The 19,155-nt window shown below is 35.7% G+C and overlaps 3 protein-coding genes across 5 annotated transcripts; 1 reads left to right on the top strand and 2 right to left on the bottom strand.

Annotated features, from left to right (window-relative positions):
- Nucleotides 1-651: 651 nt before the first annotated feature.
- On the bottom strand, nt 652-7,766 carry LOC113075225 (serine/threonine-protein kinase TAO3). Its single transcript, XM_026247889.1, has 8 exons — nt 7,110-7,766; nt 5,404-5,640; nt 4,709-4,837; nt 4,285-4,488; nt 3,311-3,550; nt 2,956-3,168; nt 2,008-2,190; nt 652-1,863 (listed from the first exon to the last, which is right to left on the bottom strand). Exons 2-8 carry the CDS (start codon nt 5,587-5,589, stop codon nt 1,702-1,704), a joined length of 1,317 nt encoding a protein of 438 aa, XP_026103674.1. The 5' UTR covers nt 5,590-5,640; nt 7,110-7,766; the 3' UTR covers nt 652-1,701.
- Nucleotides 7,767-8,147: 381 nt separating this feature from the next.
- LOC113075262 (uncharacterized) lies at nt 8,148-11,473 on the top strand. The gene is made up of 3 exons (XM_026247932.1): nt 8,148-9,783; nt 10,157-10,308; nt 10,899-11,473. The coding sequence occupies exons 1-3, from the start codon at nt 9,726-9,728 to the stop codon at nt 11,364-11,366; spliced, it is 678 nt and encodes a 225-aa protein (XP_026103717.1). The 5' UTR covers nt 8,148-9,725; the 3' UTR covers nt 11,367-11,473.
- A 2,122-nt stretch (nt 11,474-13,595) lies between these two features.
- Nucleotides 13,596-18,191, bottom strand: LOC113075241 (calcineurin B homologous protein 3-like). Of its 3 annotated transcripts, none has more exons than XM_026247919.1 (9): nt 17,800-18,191; nt 17,245-17,332; nt 16,975-17,044; nt 16,622-16,702; nt 15,918-16,057; nt 15,714-15,775; nt 15,478-15,585; nt 14,939-14,986; nt 13,596-14,726 (listed from the first exon to the last, which is right to left on the bottom strand). In XM_026247919.1, exons 2-9 carry the CDS (start codon nt 17,264-17,266, stop codon nt 14,649-14,651), a joined length of 609 nt encoding a protein of 202 aa, XP_026103704.1. In that variant the 5' UTR covers nt 17,267-17,332; nt 17,800-18,191; the 3' UTR covers nt 13,596-14,648. The 3 variants fall into 3 exon arrangements, with proteins under 3 accessions (XP_026103704.1, XP_026103698.1, XP_026103693.1); XM_026247913.1 differs by having other exon boundaries at nt 17,245-17,281; nt 17,800-18,190; XM_026247908.1 differs by lacking the exon at nt 17,245-17,332 and having other exon boundaries at nt 17,800-18,184.
- Between the last annotated feature and the right edge of the window lie 964 nt (nt 18,192-19,155).

The following is a 19,155-nucleotide window of genomic DNA, read 5'->3' as shown; positions in this document are numbered from 1 at the left end:
GTATGCACTAGAAAATGGACAGAAATGCAGATCTCCTGTTTCATTAACATCAGCAACCACAATACACAAATAAATAATCTAATGGTCTATAACGCAAAAAAAAAAAAAAACTGCTCAATTTTTCTCAGCATGCCATTAGCCGATCAAAACTTCATTGTGTTTATTTGTTTAAACATCACTTCATTTGTGCAACTGCAGTTTAAACAATGGCTTTGCCGGAGAAGAGGCTTTAAATGACAATAGCAGGAAATCATCCTGATTATCACTGATAAAACATTATGAGACACTCATGAATGAATAATGTCAGAAGTTTATAAAAGATAGTATTTGGTCAGGACCAAAGAATCTTTTATTACACACCACAAATCTGCCTATAAAGAACATGTTGTTGTGAATTAAGAATCAACTGAACCCCTTCTACTAGCTGCTGGAGTGGTGTCTTTCTTAAATGACAGCAAGCCATGAACTCTGTTACACAGAGGCGTTCGCATTATCGCTCCACCAGACATGTAGGCTGTCACATGATGCATGAGAATATAAGTTACTTTCTGTTTTACTTACAAAAATAAGTTTGCATTCCTCTGCCTCCACTGAACAACAGTTCCATAGATCTTCGTTGGCAATGATTGATCAATACATATGTAAACCCTATTTAGGTTATCATATACAAATATTTATATAAAATTTGTTCAACACAAATTGCAACATTTCCCCTGTACAAGAGCAGTGACAAGTCCACATTGAATGAATCACAATTCAACAAATTGTGCAAAATAAGGAGAACAAAAACATTCATCAACATAACTTAAAGGCATCTGGCAATTTGGCGGGTATTTATATCAAAGATAAAGCTTATGTTCAGTATCAATAGCCATGAAAACAAAACTGCTATGACCACTTTTATTTGTACACGGCTAAAATCTCGGACAGATTCATGCTCCACTTCACAACCTGAATTTGTCTTTTAAAGTGCATGCAATAATACCAGTAACTCTGAAAGAACTGATTCAATGTAATAAATCCACATCCTGATAAAACTAATGCCAATTCATTTAGGATACTGAACAATGAATACATTTGTTTCTTTTTTTTTTTTGTCCCATCATCCCCCACCCCCCTTTTTTTTCTAAGTAAAAAAGAAATAAAGCGTGGGTTCCACAATATGAAATTAATTAAATGTATTCACCATATTTTAAAATCAGACACTGCTTCTGCGTAAAGTTTTCATCAACAGTTGTCACATTCTCTGTGATACATACAAAACAGCTAATAGCCACGGTGAAGACGCAGGACACATTCTACAGTCGTAATGTCCTTTGATGACACCAAAGGCATTCCACCTCACATGATGGGATCATACTTGACATATCAAAGTGCTTACTTGTACTAAAATATCCTGAATTACTAATTTAATACCAAAAGTGGGACAATGGCATGGAGAAAAGGTCAGTTTGTCTAGATATTTCTTCTTGGTTTAAGAAGCTCAGTGATGCATCACCAAACCGCTTTTTTGTGTCTGTGGCTGTTTAGTTTCTCCTCTCAGAATCTCAGCCTAGTTCTCACAGCCGATATGAGTTATAAGATATTGATCCAGCATTGTCACTGTTTGGGTGATCTTGGTAAATCCAACAATCAGGGACAGTGCAGGCACAATGTGTCCAAAGACATCAGTGTTGAACAGTCCCGTCGATTTCCGTTGGATCATCTGGCCTCATCCGTGGGAAAGTCAAATGAGGCCAAGCTTCCGAATCCTAGCCGTGCACTCTCCAAATCAAACATCTCCAGTTCTCGCTCTTGACGCTCAAATAAATGCTTGATTTTTTCAGTCCGTTCCTTGTGAAGTGAGGCCAGCTCTTCTTCAATCTGAGTACAGAGGTGTGGGCAGATGGTTTACTTGATATTTCAGGTATCATTTATTTATTTGACCAGTTATGGGCAAATAAATCCTATGAATTACACAGGTTTATTTACTGTTAAAAACATTTTTAATTAAGTAAAACAGCTCACCTTTTGTTCCAAGTGAGCCCGGCGCAAGGACGCCTTCTGTTCCAACTTCTGCACCTCATGCTCATGTTGGGCCTCCATCTGCGCCTTTGTTTTGTTTTGATAGGCATCGAGGAGCTCCATCTCCTGATGTAGCTGCTGCCTTAAAGCCTGACATTCAGCCTCCTGCTCTTCATCTAAACGTAACTGAGAGTGTTACATGCTGCAATTATTATCTCAAACACTAAGGGGGGTAATTGCAGGGTTAATAAAAAAAAAAATATAATAATATATTACTTGAAATAAAATAAATATTAACTGAAATACCATTTAAAATAAAAACATTTTATTTCACTAAAATAACTAAAACTAAATCAACTAAACCTTAAACATGATAAAAACTATGTAGATATTTACAAAATATATACTAAATTACTAAAACATTAACTACAATTCAAATGAAAACAGAAAATATAGAAATAAAGTCACATTTAAAAGTTCAACAAAAACTAAGAGTATATCATATATGGTTTGATGTAGATAATATTGTGTAATGCCTCATCTTCTATTGTAGTCAGTAGAAACAATATTTCATATATAAGCAGCAATATAATGCTTAACAATAAGATCCGTTTTCATTTGGAAAACTGATGGTGCAAGTAGAATTTTTGGCTTGGTTGTGGAAAGTCATTTCTCTCTGTAGCCACTAGAGGGAGATCTCTTAAATGGTTTTGGCCAGTAGCTGCTCTTTGAAACGTTTCCCACTAAAGATATGGAAATAATCTCTATTTTATCAGGTTCTCTCAGGTTCCAAAAAAGCAATGTGAAAAATGCTTGTGTATAAATCCTAAACTAACTTAGTAAATACTGTCAGATTCATCAAAGATTCGAGTTCATAACCTAGGATGCAAGCTCAAATTGTGTGGGTTCGCCATGAAATGGTAGTTTTTGTCTGGTGCCTGTGTACTTTACCGATTGAGAGGCCATCATCTCATTAATGCTCTGCTCATATTGCTCTGCCAGCTGTGCAAGCTTGCGGGTCTGTTCTTCCTTCAGAGACTTCAGGATGGCTTTGTGGTCACTCTTGGGGGAGACCTCTAGCTGATGGTTCCTCAGAGCTTTGTACTGCTTGTTTTGCACCTTACAAGTATCTTGGAATTGCTTTTTGATCTGCATTTCCAATGTCTATAATGAGAGGAGATTCCTTAGGTTTTTTTTACAATGCATCATTCAAAAGCTAAATACAATTGTGCTTTTCTTCATGTCCATTTTCTTTCCTTTATATTTTTCGAAAGTTCTACCTACCATTACAAACTGTAAAGTTTACCTTAAGGTTCCTGGGCTGCTCTCGGCGTTCCAGTGCATGCTTCCTGTGGAGCTCCCTCTGCCGTCGACCGTTGTACTCCTCCTGGTTCTCCAACTCAGTTTGATGCTGGTGGCGCATCAGCTCAAAGCTTAGCCTTTGTAAGGTTTGTAGATGCCGCTGTTCCAGCTCTTGGGTGGACTCATCCTGCCTGATCATCAATGCATGCTCCATTTCTTTTTGTGTCTTCTTCTTGTTAAGCTCCTTTAACACAAAGAGTAAGTCATTTATGAATACTGTTTAAATTGTTTGAACAACATCAAAAAAAAAAGGATAACGTTTTTTAAAAAGAATGTGTATAAAAATTAAGATCTGTTTTTTGTGATTTTGGAAACAGATTTCAGACTTGAAATCGCGAAAGAAAGTGTGTTCAACAATATACATCACTATATATAATATACTCAAACTACCTTTCAACAGTTTGGGGTAAGATTTGGTTTTTAAATAAATGAATACGTTTGTTTAGCAAGGATGCATTAAATAAATTCAAAGTGACAGTAAAGACTTTTACATTTTTAGAAAAGTTTTGTTTCAAATAAATGCTTTCCATTCATTTAAGAATTCTAAGAAAATATTCCATAAAAATAACAGTTCCACAAAAATTGTAAGCAGCACTTAAAATTAAAACAGTTTTCAACATTGATAATAAGAAATGTTACTTAAGCAAAATCAGCATATTAAAATGATTTCTGAAGGATCGTGTGATGCTGAAGACTGGAGTAATGATGCTGGAAATTCAGCTTTACCATCACAGGAATAAATTACATTTTAAAATGTTTTAAATATAAAAGAGATATTTTAAAATGACATGAATACAAATTACATACACTCAAACTTTTGAATGGAAGTATATGGATATGTCTAAATTAATCCTCAAAATTCACAAGAACAAAACAATGTGCTTGAAACTTTCTTTGTTGTGACATGTAATTTCTTGCCTCCCGCATTTGCTCTTGTTCAAACTCGTGCTTCTTGATAAGGCTTCTTCTTTTTAGAGCACGGCAGCTCCTTTCGTAAACCAGTCTTTGCTGGTTCAGCAGCTGGGCCTCCTCCTCAGCCTGGGAGCGCTGCATTGTTTCTTTATGCCGTGACAAGCGCTCCTGTTTCTCTTCTTTTGGTGTATCGGAGTCTTCATTCATTTCCTATTGTATACAGATCACATTAAATGATGTTTACTGCAAAAATGTGTCAGTAGAATATAGCCGTTTACAGGTACAATTGGTCTGACATCATTCAGGGCCCTGTGACAAAGGATGCCCACTAAAAATTCTTATTTAGGCACAGAAAAGGAGGGCCTATATATTAAAAGTTGTCCTGGGTTTGTACCATGTTCTGTGGATTTATTGACTGTCCTGATCTCACCTCTTTCATTCTTTCTCTGCATAGTCTGTACTGCTTTTTCTGTGTGTCCAAGAAGGTGGTCAGTTCCTTCTTCTGTTGGACCAAGATCTGTTGCTGGATTCTTTTTTCTTCAGCTGCCGAGGATTTCATCTTTTGAGAGACAAAAGAAATAACATCTGGATTTGCAGCATTAACCACATACAAATTAATCATCTAGGCCCAAAAGGAGGATAAGTATCACAAAAAGTTCACTGTGGTCAGCTGTGCATTAGTAAACTGATAATATTTTGTCACCATGGTTTCTATTTAAGTTATGTTTTATTACAGATCATGAAAAGGCATTTTAACTCCAGAATTTCTTTTACCTTTTGTTTTAATCACAGCAGTACTCAAGCTGAGCGCCTGTACAAAGGACTTCATGTGATCAGTGTCACAAATGTGCTTGTTTGATAATACTAAAGCCTGGGAAAATGTAAATATTTCATAATAATCTGAATTCATAACATTCTTTGTTCTACATCTTTCAAACTGTTACAACTTTCTGTTTAATTCCAAGTTCAAATTCGATTTTGCATTCCAGGGTTTTAATGTGGTCTTCAATCTTTGGACACTACTGCATGTCGACCATATAATAGATATTGACTTAGAGACAAAAATGTGACATCTTGCAAACTTTTCATGACCTTGTCCACAGTGTGTGAAGCAGGAGCACACACCTCCTTGTCCAGTTGTGCAGCTTGCTTCTTGGCCAGCCGCTCCAGTTCAATGTAGGTGTTATTGGCCTGGGTCTCCACTTCCTTCTGCAGCCGGAGCTTGTGCTCATCCATCTCGGCCTTCAGCCTGTTCTCCAGGGCGATCAGCTGCTTCTGGTGCTGCCGCCGCATGCGCTTATACCCTGACATCTGCTCACGCCACACAACTTCCTGCTCATGCTCCTGGATCTGCTCACTGACCTGCAAACACACAGTGTGTTGGGGTCAAAGATCAAGTAAGGTGAGCAAGAATTTTTATTATTTTTATTTTATTTTTTATTTTTTTGATGTGAGATCTTAACATAACTATTAGTTAATAGTTTTCCTTACAATGACCAGTTCTGTAAAGTAAGTTACTTTCTTGTCTTTTTTTTTTTTTTTTTGATGTTATGATTTATTTATAACTTTCAAAATGTATAAATATGTAAACATATATTAATTATTATATGACCAATAAAAAGAAGTGTATACTTCATCTTGTTTGTGCCATTTTCTGGCCCCATCAGATCAATTATGAATATAATGATCTGCATTGTTTGAAATATTATACATTGACATTTTCTTTGAAAAATATTCAAAGTTTGTTTTTTGCTCACTGCTAGCATGATATTACAGAATGGACCAATAAAACAAAAATCTCCATGTTTTTAAGAAGCATCTAAAAACTTTGGACAACAGAAGCTACTGAATACATGAAAAGTTGATGCATAATGAGTTCATTAATATCAAAATTTGATTTTAAAATTGATAAGCATGCATAAAGAAAATGTATTGTATAGATATAGATATAGATATAGATTTCCCCTTTTGGTGTTTCACTGTTCTTTATCACATTATAATAATGATTAGTTCATTTTGATCCTGTGGTGTGGTAAATTAATTTTGATAGTAAAAATGTTCTATGTAATTATTCATTTAATATGAGATCATAAAAACGGCATGCATGCAAATTATAAAAAAAGAAGCAAAATTCTGAATAAAGTAAAATTATATTAGATGTTACATTTTAGCACATGTCAGCTACCAGATATTATGAAGCCTGCATTACACATATCATTGAGCAATACAGATATTAAACGTATAACTTTTTATCACAATCATCTCTTTCACGTTGTACTATTAGTGTTTAGCATCATATAATTTTGCAATGAAGAAGAAAATTATTAATCAGCTTCATCTTGATGGGTTGAACACACTGTGCCTGAGTGAAATATAATGGCGATAATAGTGACACTGACTGAATCAAAATGCAAATATGCTGTTTTAATTATGAACTCTCTCTCTCTCACTCTCTCTCTCTCTCTCTCTCTCTCTCTCTCTCTCTCTCTCTCTCTATATATATATATATATATTTAATTATTTATTTATAAACGTCTGACTTGGTTTGCATTCTGAGCAAGATCTATAGATGTGGAGGGAGAAAAAAAGCAGTGTACATCATGTACAGCTCCAGAAAAGAGCTCCAAATCACAACAAATGGATATCTTTACTACAACAAAAATTAGGCGTAAAATAAGCCTGCGCTCCAGAGATATAAAGACATGGAGGGGATGAAAAAGCGCTTATTAACAGGATGTGGTTGCCATGGCTACTGATGTGGGGTTGAGTGGATGACCATGGCATTTCTTATGCAAAAACGGCGAGCGGAAGAGGAGAGATGGGCTGCCTACCAAAGATGCTGGTGTGATGATGGCAAAGCGTTGGCGGATGCTGCTGCTGCGATGATGGCGAGCCCGGCTCTTGTGAAAAGAAGAAGGCCGCAGCTCTGGCCTGATGTCCCTGTCTCCAGCCTCATCCCTCACGCAAGCATGCTTCTGCAGGGGGGGAGGAAAAGACGAAGCGAGTGGGGGTGGGAGCTAACCGAGCGCCCTGCTGCTGCTGCTGCTGCTGAGGATGAGGATGATGCCGCTGCGTCTCCCTGCTGCCCGCATACAGCCTCCTGCTTCCAGCGCATCCTCTTCACCCTTCATCTGTTACTGGCGTATGGCGCTCACGGGTGCCTGCAAAAGCAGGCAGGGCATCGCGATGGATGACGCGCGAGTCGCTCGGTACAGCGAGAGCGGGAGTCCGGAGCCTCTCTTCAGACTAGCGGCTGCACTTCCTGAGAAGAAGGAGGAGGAGGAGGAGGAGGAGGAGGAAGCAAACAGATCCGTTGGGATAGAGTGAGTTACGCAATGTCTACCACGGGCAATCAGCGGAAAGAACGTGTGTGCTCGTGCACGCGTCTTAAACTTGTATCGTTCCCAACACCCTTCAACGCACCCTTAGTGAATGTTTGTGCTGATTTAAAAAGTTTTACATGTAAAGAAATCAATTGTTTATTTAAGCTATTTTACATGGCAAGTAGCATCACACGATCGACTGTTCATGCAGCTGATTGAGTCATTCATCAGCGAGTCCGATATATATATGTGTGTATGTATGTATGTATGTATAGATAGATAGATAGATAGATAGATAGATAGATAGATAGATAGATAGATAGATAGATAGATAGATAGATAGATAGATTACTAATATGTTGAATAGAACATTGCTCTAATTATAAATTATAAATAAAAACACGACAACATATATATATATATATATATATATATATATATATATATATATATATATATATATATATATATATATATATATATGTTCACTTGCAACATATTATAATTTTTATCAGCTCTGTTGCAACAACAAGGTCAGAGTCTATGTAATCTTGTTTTGGTGAATTCAGACTAAAAGCCTAAATAGGCAATTATGAGAAATACATAAAGAAGAGTATAGGGAATTTCCTCAGACTGTCAAGTAAAGCACTTCCTGTGAGGTTTAGAGGTTAACAGAAATTGTCTTTGATCTTTTTGGCCCAAATATAAAATACTACTGAATTTTCACAGTCACACTTCCAAAGAGTTGACTGAAGCTGATAAACATTAAGGGGGGGGATTCTGTTCTGAAGACTGGGCTGCCACACCCACATCCAAAACCTAGGATGTTAAAACAACAATACGAATACAGGGGAATGTGACCACAGACAGCATAAAAGGGCAAATCCAACACTTCCAGTTTATCCTCATTGCCATGATACTTTACCTATAGTGCATGGCTTTTTTTGGTAAGAATTTTGGAAAGTACCAGGTACTGAATTACTATTACCTGTGTTTTGCTGAGAAGACACTGATTTTCCCTGTGACTTACCACATCAGTGTCATGCTTATGCATGAACAAACAGAATTCTTACCCAAGAAATTACATTTATTTGACTAAGCATATGAATGTATTATTACAGATGTGGCTGTGAGATCAGCCTTTAATTGGGGGACTATAGTGAATTCGGCAAGTTCTAAACTTTTGGCTCTGGGGTTTCCCTTGTAGACCTGAGTCAAAAGGGGTCAAAACAAGCTTAGCTCAGTTAACATCAGATGCAAGTTTTGTCCACTTTAGTCATTCTGAATGCAATAAATATGTCATTGCATCACACAAAAGTTTAATAGAAGTGCAGAAAATCAAAGCACAGCAGAATGTTTGTCATTTTCCTTCCTTGTCTTAAGCTGATAAGTGGCTGAAATTCCCAACTTTGTGCTTTTGCGTCAAAAGATCGAAAGGTATCATTGAAAATCTAATGTTGAGAAACTACCTTCCTATTACAAAGACTACTTCCTGTTGAAGCATAAGGCACAGAGTTCAGAGCAAGGGTGGAAGAGCACTGTGTTGGATGGTGGTTCCTTTTCTAATTTTGTTGCTTTTAGCATGGCATTGTCAAATTTGGAGCAATGTTATTGACTGAAAACGATGATAACACAATGTAAAAAAAAAAAGTCTGAAAAGTGTGATCTCAAAATCCAAGGATATACTTGCGTAAATGTTAAAAAAATAAAGTTAATCTACCTATTTTATGTTACACTAAAACGAGAGATTCAGTGGTCATGTAGAATTGTGCAACATAAAAATCTTTTTAAGATATGAGAGGTATGAGTACAATCTCATGACATCTATACTTATGAGCTTGTCTGACATCAGGCGTAAATTAGCTATGACAAATCAACATTATTGCTCAAACTATCCAGACTCTGCATCACATAGGGAGATATGGGTGGCTACTAAAGGAGGCAACATTACACATAGTACATGTGATAATGAAGACGCAAAAAGAGAAAAATTCTGGGAACTCTGTTGCCTCAGAATGCTGGCTGCGTCATTTCCTTCCAATTGCAAATGTGTGGTTTCAGTCTTTAAAAACATTTTCAGAGTTGTGATCATGACCAGTTTGAAACTTTGTCTGTGAACGGAGAATGCATTGTCATGTCAGGAACGTGGTCTGCCTATCTCAGAGATCACAAGCAACATTCAGTAAGTATCACAGCCGCACTGCACACATAACAATATGTTTACTATGATGCTTAACAATGGTCAAGCATGGAACACTGTTAATGCTGTGATTCGATTTATAACCCAATTACAATATACATAAACAAAACAAGCATATTTGTTAAAGTATGTTGCATTTGATTGTTTTATGTATACTGATTTTATATATATACAGTATATATGCATGTGCACTCCTAAGATGGACATCTGGTCATTCTGAGTCCATTGAATATGAAACTAAAGATCTCCTATTGTATCTGTGAAAGGGTGCACCATAAAATACGAATGTTTTGACTTGAGCTTAGGTGATTTGTAGAACATTACTTTATTTACTTTTTTTTTTTTTTTAATTCAGGAATGATCCTCCCTGTCCTCATTTTGATTGCTGTTGAGTTAGTGCTTCCAACAGTGTCATGCAAGAACGAAAGCTGCAGCCAGCTTCTTCAGCATAGTCTGAGGCTCACCAGGTTAATGAGCAAGAGGACGAAAGAGCTCTTAGAAACATATGTAAGTACTCGCTTTCTAGTTATTGTTTTGAAAGTATAATTGTTAACCTTGCAATTAACATTTATGTCAGTGGTCCTAAATCAGTTGTTGGTAAATTGATTAGTACATCAAAGAAGAGATGCTCTGACAATGTAAGCCTAATATGGTCAACAGTTGCTTGGGTGGTTTCCGCATACAGTACAATGAGGTGATTCCTTCCATTTACAAAACTGGGCTGTTTTGAGTGTGGGTGGGAGTATGTGGGAACTTTAAATTTAACCCTTTTATAGTAAAAACTGTTCAAGAATACACAATAATGTGGAAATGAGTCTTTCAGAATAATAGCCAAATTTAGGTATGGGTCATGCAAAAGACAGTCATGACACTGAATGGGGTTAGGTGTCAGAGTGGGTTTATTTTTAAAAATCAATTTCTGTCTAGGTCACTGGTTCTTAACCAGGCCCACTAGGGGGCCTCAAGATGACTTAAAATATTTTTCATAAGACAAAGCAACTAAAAATCAAGAGATAGACTGACTGACTGACAGACAGACCGATAGATAGATATGAATCAACCAGGGTTCTTATAGACTCTTGTCTTCTCTCTTTCAGAAAGCCAGTCAGGGAGATTTTGCAGACCTGATCTGTGATATGCAATTGGACAATGTTCCAGTATCAACAGTCTCTGGCCAGACCATATCGCAGCGCATCTTGAGTGTTTACACCCACCTGAAAGAGTTTCTGCCGCACATGAAGACAGTGATGGAGCAGCAGACAGACTTAAATCCTCCAACCAACCCTGTGGCGGAGGGGCTTAACAGGATGATTACACATGTTCACCACATTGCTGTGAGGGTGAACTGTATCTTAGAATTCCTGCAGCCAAATATACCCATTCCTGAGCCAGCTGAAAGGCCAACAGGAATTCCCCCTGCACAAAATATTTTCCAGCAGAAAGCCTATGGATGCATTGTCCTGTCTCGGCTTCAGGAGCTCCTTAGCAAAGCAGTTCAAGAACAGAGGTCTCTTAAAAAGAGGAAAATGTGCAGAAAAAAGGACCAGAAATGGCTCTTGAACTAAAGTGTGTTTTGTGACATGAAACAGTATTTACATAATTTATTCATATTTATTGTTGCATATCTATAACTGTTAAAGAGATGAACAGAGTATGTTTTTTTCTGTTGTTGATTATATTTATTAATATAATTTATTTTTGTTCTAACTTATTCATATATATATATATATATATATATATATATATATATATATATATATATATATATATATATATATATATATATATATATGGAAAAAACTGTTAATTCATACCAATTTTTTTACTTCCATTTGGACAAGAATGGATCTGTCTGACAAGAAAGAACTGTCATGATTCCTTTAATTGTTTGACAGAAAAAAATATTTTCTTCAAAACTGTATACAGCATAACAGGATGTGATAACTTCTGCCCTTCAAGAAAGAAGTCTCAAAACCACAAGTTACTCAGGATTTCTTTGCAACACTCTATGATGTTATGTATGTCGTCACAGACAAAGTTTTGATTACACAGAAATTTGCAGTATTAAGCTGTGATGTCACACGTTGGCCATATTGGCTTTTGTGGTTAATGCTAACATCTATAGCATGACCTGAATGACCTAGTAAGATGTATATGTTCTATCTAAGACATAGCCTTCAGCTGAGACCATTTTACAAGTCAGGAAGTGCAAAAGACTGATAGGAGCCCATAATGACGCATTCATTTCACCACATCAGAAAGTGGAAAAAAAACTGACTAGCCGTCTCCCCATCACAAGATATGATTGTGTGTTTGTGTCGATGTGAGTGAATCTCAAGCCATTCCCTTTACAATTAACAGACTATGGTCTGAACATTTCACTCAGGACAACTATGAATGCTTTTGAGGAATGTTGTAATTATGAATGTATGTATATATTTTGATACTTATTTATATGAAACCAGTATGTATAGTATGTAATGATAAATTATTTTGCATTGATACTTTCAAAAATAAACGTCTGTACTTGCTCTTACACTCTACAGATGTTGTTGCACAAGTTGCATTCGTGGAAATTCACAAGTGCTTCTTCCTTTCTTTCCTTTCAGTATACTGCTGACACTTTAAATAACAACAAAATCATGGCATAAACAGTAATATTATATCATAATAGTAATATCATAGTGTCATATCATACCAAAGAACATAACCACTAAGGAGACATGGTATCAATAATTAATATGTTAAAATCTGTTTTATTAATTAAATGTTGTGAGTGGCTGATTGCAGTAAAGAAAAAATGTCACCTCAGGCACTTTGCTCTAGTCACACGCTTCTGTGGAAATAGAAGTAGGAAGATTCATTATAGGTCAAGTTCTGCATGGCAACGTTTTTCAGGAAAAACCAGGGACAAGAAAACAAAATGCTTAATCAGCAGTTCCCATTTTGTTGAACACGTTTTATTATGCTGTCTGTTATAACATTCAACTGGAAAAAGCTAAATGTCTTGTACACTCTTTTCAACAAAACATTTACAGAAAGCATTGCCATACTGCATCAGTGGTCCATCTCAGCACAACACTACATGTCAGGAGGTTAGCGGTGCCAAAAGTGTCATTCAGTGTTGCAGAAGTTTCATTATGTAATACGAGACAAAAAAGTGTTGAAGAACACAAAGTAAATGACCAAAGCTTTAGAACTTGTAATTAAAGCTAAAGGACTTTTACCAATGAAAAATTCAAGTCTTTCATTCTGGACAAATTCCATTTCACAACTATTTTTGGTGGAATACCTGCTTATGCGCTAATGACAGGACAGTTTTAAAATCTCTCCAGTCAGCACACTGTTCATAATGATCTCTGGTAGATCAATGGGCCTGGAAACTTGTGTCCTGAAGTTGTGCAAAATAGCTGTAGTAAACATTTGATATGAGAGACTGCATCAAACTTCCTGATATCTGAAAATTTCTGTGGAAGCACAGATGGGGTTTTTGCAGCGGTGCCCTGCTTACTAGCAAACCAACCAAAGGAGTGGCATGAAAAAAAGGAGGGAAGTGGGTCCTACAGCCTTTCAAAAAGCAGCTTGTGGAGGGGAAGACCCACTAATCAAATAACATGCCATCAAAACAGGTGCTTGTGTGAGAACTTATTTCCTGTCTAGTGCTGGCGACCTCACTTGACACATTCACATGAAATATGAAAGTGATCATCAACTTTACCATCAAATACTGAAGAGATCTAAGAAATGCTTTTGATTGCTTCAGGGGGAAAACACATCAGAGCATTTACAAAACGTTTTCAGAGTTGCAAGATACCGTTTTATTGTGGTAAATGCAAGTTGCACGTTGATTCCATACAAAGTGGGTGCATGTACAGTCATTTTTTGTCCTTCAGAAGACACATTAATTCATTATGAGACATTTATGCATTTTCACAGAGAAAATGCCATATTCATTTTTGCAAATAAAATGCTCAACACAAAGTTTAATTCAACTGTTAAACCTACATCTGCACAATCCATGCACAATTTATAACTGCTAACACAGCACAACTTCAGCTCTATGTCTCAAAGTCTTTCATCATTGAACTATACATGGCTAATGAAATTGATTAAAGGTCTTTGGTGTACACTAACAGTTACAGACTATCGGTGTCACAGTCTCATGAATTGTTTTAGAATTTTTTTTGCATAGTTTGTAATGTAATGTTTGCTGACACACTTTTTAGTTGCACTTGCAAGAACATTCTGAAACATGCTTATTGGTTGTACAAGTACCTGAGTATTTCTAAAGCGACTGGCTTAAAGCAATGATATCAGCGATATCTGCTGGTTGATAGGAGTAACTGCAGTTCTTTTTTGAGACTGGTTTCAAGTACTGTTTTCATTTATTAGTATTATTGCACATCAAAACGCAAACAAAAATTAATTATTGCTATATCACATTGCTAATAACATGTTTAGTATTATTTAGTATTCATATATTTCAGTGAAAATATATTACAATTGCATTTGGTTATAAGCATTCAACTTTTTTTTAAAATTGTACGATATCAGTTCTTTTAGAATAAAGACAAAATAATTTAAAAAAATTAAATTAAATAATTAAACACATGCTTGCATAGTTTTAATTATATCATATCATAATTATGTATTATGTGCATGCAAAGCAAGCCGTTTCAGATATCAATACACACACTTTTCTTATTGCTTTTAAACTTTTGTAGAATAAGTATCTTATAATTAATAGAACTAGAGATCTATCCAAATTATTCTAAACCAGCCTCATCTAATAAAGTGCTTATTTTACTGGAAAACATACATTTAACCAGCAGTATTTAGACCTAATGTTACTTGCACAAAACAGTTGCATCCATGTTTAAGAAGCGAATGTGCATATTTGTCTCAATTTCAACTCCATTTAGAATCTGTTGAGCAAGAAACAAAGAAAGAGAGTGAAGTCAGGTTATAACAGTAAGGCAAGTTTTACATGATCAAATTATGCCATGTCTTATGTTATCACATGTCATGCGTGATTATGTTTAATGCAATGCAAAGCATAATATTTGCCTAATCGAAAATAGCCAAATGGTAAATACGATCATGTGGCTTATGCATGCAAATAGACAAATTGACAAACCTTCAAAAAATGCTCAAATGTTATTCCTTCATAGAAATCATCAGGTGCCTGAAAAAAAAAAAAAAAACAGACAGATTGGCAAGTGTGTGTGTGCATGCTCATCAACAAATTTTTTTCCTCAGAAGTGACCTATATCTTTCATATGTATGGCATGCAATCAAGGACATAAACATGATATTTCATTATAAATCAAATGTATAGATGCTAAAATAAATAAATAATTTTCTAATTATGAAAATACAAAAAGGTGACACCTAGAGTTGACCAAATAAAATGTGCTTCATGTGGCACAATTTACATGAACTGTTTTTATTTTTATTTTACTAAACTCAAAAATATGAACTCATATTAATAAATGAACCTGATAACATGAGGTAACACCAACAAATGTCAAGTGTTTAAGCATTAAATCAGGTTGGAAAACACATTGAGATTACAACTTTTTACAGATATATTGATATAATAATGATATATTGTCAGATATATTGATATATAGTTACTCCATGCAATGTTTGTCATCCAGTCTCTAAATAACATACCATGGGACCGACTGAGATACTGGCAACCTCCAGCATTGCAGCATCTGCAATGCCTTTAGCTGTCTCTCTTCCAAGAGCTCCACTACGGGACAACAACTCCTCTACTACCTAGACAAGACAGACCACAACAATACTGAAAATCTGTGAAGATAATCATGAACTACCCATATGCAAACATATTTCATGAATTATTAACTCAGGGGGGTTTAATTACACAAAAATTTGTTATTTCTTACATGTCTGTATTCCTCCAGTGTTATGGTTCCATCATTGTCTGTGTCATGCATGTTGAACAGGACTATTAAGAAAGAAACAGTATTGTATCAATACTTTTGTGTTGTATCAATACTTTTACTTTATGGCTCAGTTGACTGGTATTTTATCTCCAAGTATCCTAGTTTCCAGAGAATGTTTTGAATATACTTTCTGCATGCCCTTACAGCGCAGTTTGGATCTTCTAATTTTTTCTCTCTGCTCCTCTGTGATGTGTTGGGGTGGTGCTCTGAAGTACGACATGACCGTAAGGAATTCCTCAAAACCAATTTCTTCCACAGATCCCACACCATCGTTCTGGAAGTTCCTGTGAAGTACAAGTGCTCATAGTAATGTGTTATTGCTCCATACCAACAGTTTCGCTGAGCCCTGAATGCTATACTTTCAGGTTTATGGTTTGCAGATGATTTTGACCAATGGGACTTGGAAAAAAACACACACTAAAGAAAGTACACAATGCTGTAGCTTGTAAATCTACATATTGCAAATTTAAATATTTGTTTTCTGAAGAAGACTGTGTATTGTAATGAAGAACGTGTTCAATCAGTATATAATACATAGAGATCTAAGAACCTATATATATATATATATATATATATATATATATATATATATATATATATATATATATATATATATATATATATATATATATAAGATGCTATTCATATAAAGAAGAAAATCAACACAGTGCATCCAGACTTCCCTTTACTATAATGGTGTTGTTTCACATCCATTTTGAATAAAGTATTTAGTATTTAAATGCAATCTCAAATTCTGAGGCAGTAGAGGATCATTTCAAGCATCACATACATGTAACTCGTCACTATTAAAGCCATATAACATATATAGTATATAAACAAGCACAAACCTACTATCGAAGAAAGCTTCTATAATCTGGGACCGAATTGGGTTGCTTTCCAGGTCTTGGATTGTTTTAAGGTCATCTCTCCTTTAAATGAGATTACAATTAATTAATTTGACAGGTAAAAGGCAGGCATTATGGTTTGTATACTTTTGTATGATTATATGTTGTATAACCAACTAAACCACCTAAGCAGACACATAAATAAAGCATAGCAATCATTTTTCTAAATGTCAGTACCAGCAAAACTGGTTTGATTTGATTCTTGAAAGGCATTTTGAACACTCATTGTTTCAACAGTCAGACAAGAACAATTCTGCAGAATCGTCTCCCACACACAACAACCACTTGCAGATTACCGTAATGTTTCCTCGTTTTGGCTGAGCTGCTTAAAGCGATTGTGGAGAATAGCGATCTGCTCCAGTGAAACTGAAAGAGAACGAAAGTAATGTAGTCACCAGTCTGCACCTTGCACTATGTGTGAATTCAACAACACAACTGCTAAAACTTCTCTAAAACACTTCATACAGCTGTCGACTGACTTACTCTTCTAACTGAATTATGAATTATCACATAAGATAAAAGAGGCTGGTCAACCAAAATTCACAATTTTGTCATCATTCACTCACCATCATTTTGCTCCAAATCCATTTGACTTTATTTCTTCTAGACAGCATAAGGGTAATGTTAGAGACTGATAACATCAGTCATTGTTCACTTACATAGAAGAAGATGAAAGCAAGTGATAATTGAGTCTGTCATTAAGGCTGCCAGAAAACATCTCCATCTGTCATATGGCTTTGGAACAACACGAGTGTGTAAACAATGAATGTGCGAATTATCGCATTTTTATGTCAAGTCACTATTTCGTGTCTGCAGCACAGAGGTATCAACTAATCCTCCATTACCACCGTTTTGTAATCAAATTGTCCACATAAACAATTATGAATACGTATAACCAAAAATCAACATTCATAGTTTCCAACAGGTAGGCTACATATTACACTAAATGTATGCAGGACAGATCTGAGCTGTAATTTACAAGTTGTGCAAATTAGATATTTCAGATGATTTAATTTACATAATTACACGTTTCCTGTGTATATGGTGCTGCGTAGATCAAATATTAATTAATTGGATATTAATTACATTAAACATAAACCCTTCGTAATAGTTATACTCACAGCCTGTATTCTTTGACAGGGTTTGATATTGATGGTCATCCGGCAAAGACTGAAAGCTTCCCATCACGACAGTGATCCTCCACCAATAACCGAGTCTGCGAGTCTGTTGCTCGATCTTCCGGTGGTTACGGTTGCACTCATACAGCATTTGCCTTGCAGAACACGCGCATGCAAATTGCATGTGCCTTGAAAGAACGAGAAGGTGTCCTCTGGGTCCTAGCGCCGCATAAACACCATCTGCATCACCTGCTGTTCTAAGAATTCACGCCTACTTTGCTAATCCGGTTTCTGGACGTTGATCACGCCCAAACCAGATATTAAAATATAATCAAATCTTGCGTCTACACAATGAAGAATGAAGAGAACGACCGCATTCCTTCATAATACATGTCACCGTGACAGCAGCAGGCGTACAGCTCTTCCTGGAAAACAGAAATGGAAACAATGGCACAGAAAAGCAGCCTTTGATAAATTGACGGGAAACAGGAAAGCAAGGAGATGTACATTTATTTTGTCACGTCAAATAGCCTAGTTTAAATTATTATTGCCCTGAGCAGTATTAGCGTCCTCAGCCCTTTCCCTGAAAAAAACTAAATCCGCTTCAAGCTGTGATGGACAAGCACAAAACGAACCCATAAACTAGATTAGCTTGACAAAATCTTTAAAAAAAGTAGGAGCGTAAAACAGAAAAAGAGGCTTCAACTAATTTAATACCACATTGAAAAAAGGGTAATAATAATGATAAAAAAAAAAAAAAATCGTATTTTGTGTTTTTATCTTGTTTTCCAGTAGAGATATCTAAACATTATTAAAACCAACATTAAGCAAAATGACCCAATATGTTAAGTCTTTCTGAAAAATATATACCAAAATTGAGTAAGGTCATGCTTGAAACAAGATGAAATATCTGCCAGTGGGGTGAGAAAGGGAAAACAAGATTTTTTCTTATGTAATGTTAATTCTGTTTAGAATGTTTAGATATTAACACTACAAAACAAGACAAAAATGAAAATATTTTTCCAGTGCAAATTATAAAGATAGTAAGGTATGAGGTATGAAGTAGTCGAATTTGTAACCTTACTGAGAGACAGAGTAGGGGGGAAATGTAACTTTGTAAATACTTTAAAAAAAAAAAAGTGCTCACAAGACTTGCTTTAAAAGTCATAATTGATATCGAAGCCTAATAAATCCATTTAATTTTGTAATGTATCAATCTACCGCACGATGGCAGTAAAGATCATGACATCAATCTGTTGCCCAGTGAGCAGCTAGACCACTTTTTTCACTTTGAAAGCGTAATGTAATGTTCACGTAATGTATATTAAAGTTTCAATGAAATTGACAGTGAAGGAATAA

Source organism: Carassius auratus, chromosome 5, assembly GCF_003368295.1.
Source record: "Carassius auratus strain Wakin chromosome 5, ASM336829v1, whole genome shotgun sequence".
NCBI lineage: Eukaryota > Metazoa > Chordata > Actinopteri > Cypriniformes > Cyprinidae > Carassius > Carassius auratus.
Note: the sequence above shows the minus strand (reverse complement) of the source record. Positions and strands in the feature narration are given on the sequence as shown.

What these genes read in the sequence shown, in the direction of transcription:
- LOC113075225 (XM_026247889.1), bottom strand. Translation starts at nt 5,589, where the DNA reads ATGTCAGGGTATAAGCGCATGCGGCGGCAGCACCAGAAGCAGCTGATC. An exon ending in GCAGAGAAAGAATGAAAGAG is followed by an intron (nt 4,489 to 4,708) that starts GTGAGATCAGGA and finishes TGTATACAATAG; the next exon opens with GAAATGAATGAAGACTCCGA. An exon ending in AACAAGAGCAAATGCGGGAG is followed by an intron (nt 3,551 to 4,284) that starts GCAAGAAATTAC and finishes TTTGTGTTAAAG; the next exon opens with GAGCTTAACAAGAAGAAGAC.
- LOC113075262 (XM_026247932.1), top strand. Translation starts at nt 9,726, where the DNA reads ATGCATTGTCATGTCAGGAACGTGGTCTGCCTATCTCAGAGATCACAA. An exon ending in GAGATCACAAGCAACATTCA is followed by an intron (nt 9,784 to 10,156) that starts GTAAGTATCACA and finishes TTTTTAATTCAG; the next exon opens with GAATGATCCTCCCTGTCCTC. An exon ending in AAGAGCTCTTAGAAACATAT is followed by an intron (nt 10,309 to 10,898) that starts GTAAGTACTCGC and finishes TCTCTCTTTCAG; the next exon opens with AAAGCCAGTCAGGGAGATTT.
- LOC113075241 (XM_026247908.1), bottom strand. Translation starts at nt 17,980, where the DNA reads ATGCAATTTGCATGCGCGTGTTCTGCAAGGCAAATGCTGTATGAGTGC. An exon ending in CCTGTCAAAGAATACAGGCT is followed by an intron (nt 17,045 to 17,799) that starts GTGAGTATAACT and finishes GTTCTCTTTCAG; the next exon opens with TTTCACTGGAGCAGATCGCT. An exon ending in CAAAACGAGGAAACATTACG is followed by an intron (nt 16,703 to 16,974) that starts GTAATCTGCAAG and finishes TCTCATTTAAAG; the next exon opens with GAGAGATGACCTTAAAACAA.